Consider the following 10851-nt stretch of genomic DNA (forward strand, 5'->3'; position numbering starts at 1 on the left):
ATTCAGGAAGCACTATGAACCCCAGGCAGGAGATATACACACCACCTTTAAAGGAGGTTTTTTTGGGGGGGTGGGGGGCATGCCTCATGGCTTGTGGGATTTTATTTCTCTGACCAAGGACTGAACCCAGGCCCCGGCAGTGAAAGCACTGAGTCCTAACCACTGGACTGCCAGGAAATTCCCCTCAAGAAGTTTTAATAAGACTTATAGTTGACTTCTCAACAGAAACAATGAATAGCAAGATAAATAAGATCTTCAGGGACTTCCCTGGTGGTCCAGTGGCTAAGACTCCACGCTCCCAATGCAGGGGGCCCAGGTTCAATCTCTGGTCAGGGAACTAGATCCCATATGCTGCAACTAAAGATCCCGCACACCACAACAAATATCCCATCTGCCTCAACTAAGACCCAGCGCAGCCAAATAAATAAATAAATATTAAAAAAAATAAAAAAACAAGACCTTCAAAATGCTAAAAGGAAACAATTACCAATATAGAATTCTATGTCCAGTGAAATTATCTTTCAAATATGGTTTTTAGACTCAATGTAATTCCTGGCAAAAGCCCTGAAAGTCTTGTTGTGTAAATTGACAAAATTTATGAAAATACAAAAGAACCAAGAAGAGCCAAGAGAAATTCAAAGATAAAGTTAGCGGATTTAGTATACCAGATATTAAAGACTTATTATAAAGCCACAGCAATGAAGACAGTATAGTTTCTTGAAAAGAAAGATAAATAGGCCAATAGAACAGAACAGAGTCCAGAAACAGACCCACATATATATGGATACTTGATTTATGACAAAGGTGACAAGGCAGAGCTGTGGAAAATGAATAATCTCTTCAATAACTGATACTGGGTCAACTAAATACCATTTTTAGTATCCTAACTTTGTTCACTACACATAAAAATCAGTTCCAGCTGGACTGTAAATCTAAGTGACAAAGGTAAAACAAAAATGTTTCTAGAAGGTAATACTAGAATATCTTTATTACCTTAGGGTAGGCAAAGGTATCTTAAATAAGACCTAATGTGAAGAAAACGGAACCCTCCTACACTGTTGGTGGGAATGTAAATTGGTGCAGCCATTACAGAAAACAGTAAAGAGGTTCCTCAAAAAACTAAAAATAGAGTTGCCGTATGATCCAGCTATCCCACTCCTGGGCATATATCCAGACAAAACTATAATTCAAAGAGATACATGCACCCTTATGTCCCTAGCAGCACTATTCACAATAGCCAAGACAAGGAAACAACTTAAATGTCCACTGACACATGAATGGATAAAGAAGATGTGGTACATATATATAATGGTATACTATTCAACCACAAAAAAGAATGAAATAATGCCAGTTGCAGCAACATGGACGGACCTAGAGATTATCATACTAAGTGAAGTAAGTCAGAAAGAGAAAGACAAATACCATATGATATCACTTATATGTGGAATCTAAAATATGACACAAATGAACTTATATACAAAATAGAAAGAGACTCACAGACATAGAGAACAGACTTGTGGTTGCCAAAGGGGAGAGGGGTTGGGGGAGGGATGGATTGGGAGTTTGGGATTAGCAGGCGCAAACTATTATACATAGAATGTATAAACAAGGTCCTACTGTATAACCCAGGAAACTATATTCAATATCCTGTGATAAACTATAATGGAAAAGAATGTGAAAAAGACTATATATATATTTGTATAACTGAATCACTGTGCTGTACAGCAGAAATTAACACAACATTGTAAATCAACTATACTTCAATAAAATAAATAAAAAAAAATAAGACCCAAAAGCATTAAACATTGTGATAAATTAGACTACATTAAGAACTTCTGTTTCATCCTAAGAGGGCGAAAAGATAAGTTACAGAGTGGAAGAATATATTTATAATACATATATATTCAATAAAGGACTCATATCCAGAATACATAAAGGAACATTCACACATTAAAAAGAGACAAACAAGGGGACTTCCCTGGTAGTCCAGTGGCTAAGAATCCACCTTCCAATGCAGGCAACACAGGTTCAATCCCTGGTCGGGGAACTAAGATCCCACATGCCGTGGGGCAACTAAGCCCATGCACCGCAACTAGAGCCCGCATGCCACAACTATAGGGACCATACGCTCTGGAGCCCGCGCCACAACTACTGAGCCCGCGAGCTCTGGAGCCCACGTGCAACAACTAGAGAGAAGCCCACATGCCGCAACAAAGAGCCCATGTGCCACAATGAAAGATCCCGCATGCTGCAACTGAGACCAAACGCAACCAAAAATAAATAAATAAATAAGAAGTAAATCCTTAAATACAGAGGACTCCACACTTTCACTGCTGAGGGAATGTGAGGGAACGGGTTCAAACCCTGGTCAGGGAACTAAGATCCCACAAGCCCTGTGGTGCGGCCAAATAAATAAATAAAATAAAAAGTAAATAAAATTTAAAAATAAATAAATAAAAATAGACAGACACATTAAAAAGAGACAGATAATAGGAAAAACAGGCAAAAGACTTGAATTCTCACTTCAAAAAAAAATAGCCAATCAACACATGAAAAGGTGTCCAAACTCATTAGTCATCAGTAAAACAAAAATTAACATCACAATGCAAATACCATTACACACCCACCAAAATGGCTAAAATGAGGAAAAAATAGTGTATACACACACACACACACACACACACACACACATATTTTTTTTTTTGGCCGCATCACACAGCATGAGGGACACAGGATATTAGTTCCCCGACCAGAGATCAAACCTGTGCCCCCTGCAGTGGAAGCACAGAGTCTTAACCACTGGACCACCAGCAAAGTCTCAAAATAGTATATGTTGATAAGGTTGTGGAACACCAGGAATTTTCATGCACTGTAGGTAGGAATGAAAACTCGCACAATCACTTGGAAAACTTTGACAGTAGTGACTAAAACTGAACATATACATACTCTATGACTCAGAAATTCAACAGAAATGTGTACATAGTGCAACAAAACACATTTACAGGAATGTTCACAGCAGTGTTGTTTGTAATAGCCCCAAACTGGAAGTGACCCAAATGTCTCTTACGAATAGAATAGACTATAAATTCTGTATATATACCATAATATATAATACAGCAACAACAATGAATAAACCACTGCCAGGGGCAACAACATGGATGAATCTCACAAACATAATGAGAGAAAAAAGTCAGATAAGAGTACATGCTATATGATTACATTTATATGAAATACATCCATGGTTTTAGAAGTCAGAATAGTGATCACCTCTAGGAAGACAGAAAGGGGCATAAGAGTTTCTGGGATGCTGGTAGTATCATACTTCTTGAAAGGGTAGTAATAATATATTTCACTATAAGATCATTCTTTAAGCAGTATATTGATGATTTGATCACTTCTATTATACTCCAACAGAAAAATTATTAGAAAATTATGAAAGGTGATAAAAATGACCACAAAATTTAAAGGAAGGGCTTCCCTGGTGGCGCAGTGGTTGAGAGTCTGCCTGCCGATGCAGGGGACACGGGTTCGTGCCCCGGTCCAGGAAGATCCCACATGCCGCGGAGAGGCTAGGCCTGTGAGCCATGGCCGCTGAGCCTGCGTGTCTGGAGCCTGTGCTCCGCAATGGGAGAGGCCACAACAGTGAGAGGCCCGCATACGGGGTGCGGGGCGGGGAATATTTAAAGGGAAACAAGCCTCCTTGAGCAAGCGTTAGCAGAAACAACCACCAGTAGAATTAAACCCCCAAAGAGTTTTCATATTGAAATTTTCTAATGTAGAATTAAAATATAAACCTTCCTGGGACTTCCCTGGTGGCACAGTGGTTAACTTGCCCAAAGTTCTCTGGCCGATAAGTGATAGAGCCAGGACTCCGATCCAAGCAGTATGACTCTAGAATCCCTGTACTCAACCATATACCATAAAATCTACACATCTTAATTCAATAAGAGGAAGAATTTTCTAACAGCAGAGGTGCTCAACCACCAAACCTCAGTGAGCCCCTCTCAATGAAAGTGTGAAAGCACAAGCTGAATAACGATGATAGCTACTACCTGCCTAATCTTCAAGGCCAGTTGATGTACTAAGCACTTTCCCTGGATATGCTCATTATGAATCCTCATAATAATCTTATATAGCAGTATTTCCTATTTTACAAATGAAGAGGCTGAAGTTCAGCGAGATCAAGCAGCTTTCCCAAAGGAGATAAGTGGCAACCTTGTGATACAGAAACAAGTTAGGCCGACAGCAGAGGTCATGCTCTCTCCAATCTGCTGCCCCCATACCAAAAGAGCTGAATAGGGGATTCCTACACAGGTGGGAAGCAGGTCTCTCAAGATATCCAAGATTCTATAAGCCTTGGTCTTTCAATTTCTTAGCGTGGCTGAGGCAAGATGGTAAGAACTGGACATATTAGACAAATGTGTCAGATGACAACACAGAGACAATAGCAATATGACAACAATATGACAACAATAGAGACAATATTTTTTACATTTTTAGAAGTATATGTTTTAAGTAAATGTTTTTAGAATGTGCCAATTAAAAGAAAATACAAACAACTTAAAAATATGAAATGAGGGGCTTCCGTGGTGGCGCAGTGGTTAAGAATCCACCTGCCAATGCAGGGGACGTGGGTTCGAGCCCTGATCTGGGAAGATCCCACATGCCGCAGGGCAACTAAGCCTGTGTGCTACAACTACTGAGCCTGCGCTCTACAGCTCACGAGCCACAACTACTGAAGCCCATGTGCCTATAGCCCGTGCTCCGCAATAAGAGAAGCCACCGCAATGAGAGGTCTGCGCACCGCAACCAAGAGTAGCCCCCACTCGCCGCAACTAGAGAAAAAACCTGCACACAGCAACAAAGACCCAATGCAGCCAAAAATAAATAAAATAAAATAAATTTTTAAAATTAAAAAAAATATATGAAATGACTTTCAACTTCATTCATAACAAAATGCAAATCAGATGCTTCAGTTTGGCAAAAAACAAAAAGTTGGACAACATCAATGGTGGCAGGATATGAGGAAACAGTACTCTTATTCATTACCAGTAGAAATGAAACTGATTTGGCCTCCATAGGGAGTGATTTAGTAACCTCTGTCAATATCCTAAGTACATATAAACTGTTATCCAGCAATTATACTCCAAAAACAAAAACAAAAGCTTGAACTTCAAGGCACATTATTAAATTTAAATAAATACAAAGTTCAGAATAGTAAACAAAATATACTACCATTCCTTTTTTTTTTAAAACATCTTTATTGGAGTATAAATGCTTTACAGTGTTGTGTTAGTTTCTGCTGTATAACAAAGTGAATCAGCTATATGTATACATATATCCCCATATCCCCTCCCTCTTGTGTCTCCCTCCTACCCCTCCATGTGGTCACAAAGCACAGAGCTGATCTCCCTGTGCGATGCAACTGCTTCCCACTAGCTATCTATTTTACATTTGGTGGTGTATATATGCCAATGCTACTCTCTCACCTCGTCCCAGCCTACCCTTGCCCCTCCCCGTGTCCTCAAGTCCATTCTCTATGTCTGCGTCTTTATTCCTGTCTTGCCCCTAGGTTCGTCAGAACCATTTTTTTATTTTCAGATTTCATGTATATGAGTTAGCATACAGTATTTGTTTTTCTCTAGCAAAAGGTATTTATTTTTCTCTTTCTGACTTACTTCATGCTGTATGACAGACTCTAGGTCCATCCACCTCACTACAAATAACTCAATTTCATTTCTTTTTATGACTAATATTCCATCGTATATATGTGCCACATCTTCTTTATCCATTCATCTGTCGATGGACACTTAGGTTGCTTCCATGTCCTGGCTATTGTAAATAGTGCTGCAATGAACATTGTGGTACATGACTCTTTATGAATTATGGTTTTCTCAGGGTATATGCCCAGCAGTGGGACTGCTGGGTAGTATGGTAGTTCTACTTTTAGTTTTTTAAGGAACCTCCATATTGTTCTCCATAGTGGCTGTACCAATTTACAGTCCCACCAACAGTGTGGGAGGGTTCCCTTTTCTCCACACCCTCTCCAGTATTTATTGTTTGTAGATTTAAAATACACATTTATATTTGTATATACACAAAGAAAATATTTTAAGAGGATACAGTAGAAAATATAGACAATAGTCATCTGGAGGGAGAGGAAGTAGATGGCTGTGAGACAGGAGTAAGAGGGAAACATACTTTTCCCTGGATACCATGCTGTGCCTTCTGCATTCTGTACCATGTACTGTATTAATATTCAAAAATAAATAAAATGAACTTATTCATATTAATTTAATGAGGGTTACTGTGCAACCAAGTGAGTTGCAAAATAAAATAAGCCTAATAATTTTTTTCTAGTCAGACAGGTTCAAACTCTTTTTGCTAATTGCCTCTAATGAAGGGAGTAGCCAGTTATCTAAACTGAGCTAACAATTCTACAGATGGCTACAAATCACTCATGAAGAGCTGGCCAGGTCCACAGTCAGCCGTACATCCTCAAATATATATGGCTAGATCTTACCCCCTCAGGGCCTAGAGCCAGGATGGGGATGCCAGATTTAGCTAGCTGGATGTCCCAGGTCAGGAATCACTCACCCGGTCATAGATGTCCCCCTCCAGTTCTCCCCACTTCCTTCCATCCCATGATGTGACTCGAACTCGATTCCTATCCCTGACATCTTGAGGCACATAGCTGTGAAGGACCTTCTGTAGTCTGCCTGCTCGTGAAGTGGAGAGATCATTGGCAGCGAGATTGCCTGTGGGAGCATAAATTTTAGGATTGTTTTTTCTACTTCTGTAAAAAATGCCATTGGAATCTTGACAGGGACTGCACTGAATCTATAGATGTTTTGGGTAGTATGAATATCTTATGACGGCAGGAATAAAGCAACTTCAGAGGCCACAGCAAAAGAAAACATCCCACCAGCAATGGTGCTAATGAAGAGTTAGACCAATTCTCAGGCATAGCCAATCAATGCAGACCCCAGGGGCAGGGGCAGGTGGAGGAGAAATGTTTATTACATGCATAGCACAGTACTAGACACTCCCGAGTGGGGGCTGCAAAGGCAAACACCGACATAGGCCAGAAAGGTTATGTAAATAAATAAAGCAGACCAGCTTAAAACATTTATTTCTAACGAAATACGTTCTCTCCCACTTTTCTTGAAATATGTGTCTCTCTTCGTCTTCGGTAGATACTACACATTATTTACCCAAAATTAATTCTCCTCTTATTCCTTAGTAATAGAACTCCAATTTTACTTGAGGGAGGGGGAAGCAATATTCCCCAAAACACTACATTTCCCAGCCTCTTTTGACAACCAAGTAAGACTATATGACTAAGTTTTGGTCAATGAGTTGTAGGCAGAATTATTGTGTGGGACTTCTGGGAAAATGTTTAAAAGGCACTGATACAATCAGGAGATGTGCCCCTTTTGTTCAGTCTTTTCTTCCTGCCTGGAATTTGAATGTGATGACTGGAGTTCCAGCAGTCATGAGGACCATGAGGCAATCCTGGGGATGGAAGCCAGCAATAAAATAGGTTGCAAAAAGAAAGAAGAAGCCCAAGTCCCCTAATAATTGTGGAGTCTCCATACCAGCCCTGGACTGCCTATATCCCAGCTCTCTTATGTAAGAGAGAAATAAACATTTCTTCTTTAAGCTGGTTAGTTGAGTTTTCTATTGTATATGACCAAACCTAATCCTAAATGATTCATCATCTTTCTTTCATTTTCCCTTTTGTGATAGACACGAGCTCAAGCGATATCTCACTTTGCTCTTGGCTCTACTATAAGAAATAATATTACTGCAAGATTAATGATAAATGGCAATTGATACCTGGCCTCAGAGTCAAGGAGTGAAAGGGAGCAGTGGGCACTGTGGCACTGTGGTGAAGAACTAGAGAATACATCTTATCCAATGGTGAACCAGCTTAGTTTTCCCACAAAGAAATATGTCCCCATTTTTTAGGGCACTCAAAGACGTCAAAATTGGATTCTCTGCTCAAGAGGAATTTGCAGCAGGATATCAACTGAGAAAAGAAAAGCTGGGTTCCAGTTCTGGCTCTACCTCCAACTCATGTAAGAGATTCAAGTTATTGGGCTTCCCTGGTGGCACAGTGGTTGAGAGTCCACCTGCCAATGCAGGGGACGCAGGTTCGTGCCCCGGTTCAGGAAGATCCCACATGCCGCGAGCGGCTGGGCCCGTGAGCCGTGACCGCCGAGCCTGCGTGTCCGGAGCCTGTGCTCCTCAACGGGAGAGGCCACAGCAGTGAGAGGCCCACGTACCGAAAAAAAAAAAAAAAGATTCAAGTTATTTAATCTCTCTAGAGCTCAATTTCCCCCTCCATAAAATATGAGGGCTGGTCCCTTCTTACCCTGTAATTCCTATCTTCTTGGGATCACAGAGTCATTTGAGTGAGGAGCTGGGAGAAGGGTGAGGTGTTGGTAATTCAGCATACCTTAGTAAAGCAACTCTCAGTTACTTCTCCTTGGCCCTTCTTCCTCTTCTGAGTTCCAGTCCCTCCTCATCCAAGTAACCCTACCTTATCCATTCCCCCTTCTGATGGATTCTCACAGCACTCAGTCAGATTAACACAGCCCAGTACACAGGCTGGGCTCCCTTGAATTGGACCCATTAAACCATATCAACATTTCTTCTCCACTCTCTCTGGACTTCCAGAAGCTGGTGATCAAATGTGGTACCTCTCTGAATCACCTGTAGGACCTACCTTGAGGCTGGAAGCTGACTCAAACTGTGCAAGTTGGCTAATGAGAACTAGAAAAGAAGGATCCAGGCCCAACAAAAAGGCTAGGGCATATGGCAAGTTAAGCCTGGCTGAGCTCCAGGATCAGTGTGAAAAATACAGCCCCCTTGTGGATATTTCTCAAGATAAAAATACTGCCTATTTAAGGCAGGATGTCAGCCAATGAATGGCTGAAGTGAATACTTACAATGTACAAGGCCCAGCCTGGGCTATACTATTGAGTAAGACTTGGGCCTGTCCTCAAGGAATTTATAATCTTGAGGAGGAAGAAGATGCATACCCAGTAAAGCTCTGATGCAAGGCTAATGTGCTAACAGTTGCAAAGGTGATGCCCATGGTGTGGGAGCACAGGAGACAGAGGCAGCACTTCTCAACTGGCCAGCAGGGATCATGAGGGAAGACTTCCATGAGGTGGAACACTTGAGCTGAGGATGGAAAGCTTAAAGGGCATTGACAGGCCAGCTGTGATAAGGTGGGGGTATTCCAGAGAGAATCCATAACATGGCAAAGTTGGAGGCTTATTCAGGCAACAGAGAGTAGCAGGTTTTGGCAGAAGCGCATAAAGCCTGGGCAGAATGACACAGTAAAGCTATAACGGGGGACTTCCCTGGTGGTGCAGTGGTTAAGAATCCACCTGCCAATGCAGGGGCCATGGGTTCGAGCCCTGGTCCAGGAAGATCCCACATGCCTGGAGCAACTAAGCCTGTGCATCACAACTACTGAGCCTGCGCTCTAGAGCCTGCAAGCCACAACTACTGAAGCCCGCGCGCCTAGAGCCTGTGCTCCACAACAAGAGAAGCCACTGCAGTGAGCCACTCACCGCAACTAGAGAAAGCCCGCATGCAGCAACAAAGACCCAACGCAGCCAAAAGTAAATAAATTTATTAAAAAATGAAAATAAAGCTATAACAGGCTGCTGTAGCCAGATCTTATCACTTTAGCTGGCAGGCTAAGGAAATGGAACTTAATCTTAGACACAAAGTAAACAGATGAAGAGGGATAAAAGTGTCATGTGGTAGATTAATCAGGGCTCTGTTTTAATCTGCCTTCAGAGACTTTGCTCTGATCAGCAGTCTTCCCTGGCCAAGTAACAGAGAAAGAGAGAAAATCATTGCAAACAGAAAAAACACACCAGCTTAGCAAGCAAGCACTATTCTACCTGTGACCCAGACCAGAAAGCCCATCATATTTAGTGTGCCCTTGACTGGGTGAGGTCAGGAGCCCTCCCTGCCAAGACACCAGCCCTCTGACTTACGGCAACAGCCGGTCTGAAGCAATGCTAGTGTCTTTCCCCCAGGTGCGGCACACAGGTCAAGCACGGTGTCACCAGGCTGCAGGCCGAGGGCCAGGACAGGCAGCAAGGAGGCAGCATCCATCAGGTAGTAATCCATGACACCCAGGTTGCCAAACCTAGAAGAGAGGAGACCACCTTAGAGTCAAATTCCAAGTCAGGAGACCCACTGGAAGTCAAGGTCACAAGTCCATGCCCTCAGGGGCTACTGAGCTCTACTCAGCAAAAACTAATTTCTCAGACCCACACTCAGTTGTGTACTTACTCATTCATCTACATAGCAGCCAGAGCAGCCTTTTAAAACATAGATCAACTCACTCTATTTCAGCCACACCAGCCATCTTGCTATTCCTTAATTAAGCCACGCATACTCCTGTCTCAGGCTTTTGTAGTTGTTGTGCTTTCTGCCTACAACACTCTTCCTCCAAATATCCCTCATTTGCTTCCTCACTTCTTTCAGGTCCTCCTCAAAAGTTACCTCATCAAAGAGGCACTGGCATACCCTGACTACTACATCTAAAAATAGCAGCCCCCTACTCCCATCTATCTATCTTGCATTCTTTTTCTTTAAAGTATTTATTATTCACTTTATATGTATAGGTTTGTGTGTATTTTACCCCTTCTCTCTCTCCCTATTAGAATGAGGGTAGGGACTTTGTCTTGCTTTGTTCATTATAACATCCCCAACACCTGAAACAGTGAATGGCATGTAGTAGGAACTCAGTTTTATTAGGTTACATATTGAAATACAAAGTGCTTTGTGGGCTCAGGAAAGAGTGCCATCCACTGTGCC

At 41.9% G+C, this 10851-nt stretch overlaps 1 protein-coding gene across 1 annotated transcript in view; it reads right to left on the reverse strand.

The window, feature by feature from the left end:
* The window catches only part of NSUN4 (NOP2/Sun RNA methyltransferase 4), a 33347-nt gene that overhangs the window by 14544 nt on the left and 7952 nt on the right, over positions 1-10851 (reverse strand). The window contains exons 3-4 of the mRNA XM_007463945.1: positions 10023-10177; positions 6598-6758 (exon numbers count right to left, since the gene is read on the reverse strand). Coding sequence (XP_007464007.1) covers positions 6598-6758; positions 10023-10177 — 316 coding nt within the window. The remainder of the gene's footprint in view (positions 1-6597; positions 6759-10022; positions 10178-10851) is intronic.

The sequence above is a fragment of the Lipotes vexillifer genome, unplaced genomic scaffold (genome assembly GCF_000442215.2).
Source record: "Lipotes vexillifer unplaced genomic scaffold, Lipotes_vexillifer_v1.1 scaffold13, whole genome shotgun sequence".
NCBI lineage: Eukaryota > Metazoa > Chordata > Mammalia > Artiodactyla > Lipotidae > Lipotes > Lipotes vexillifer.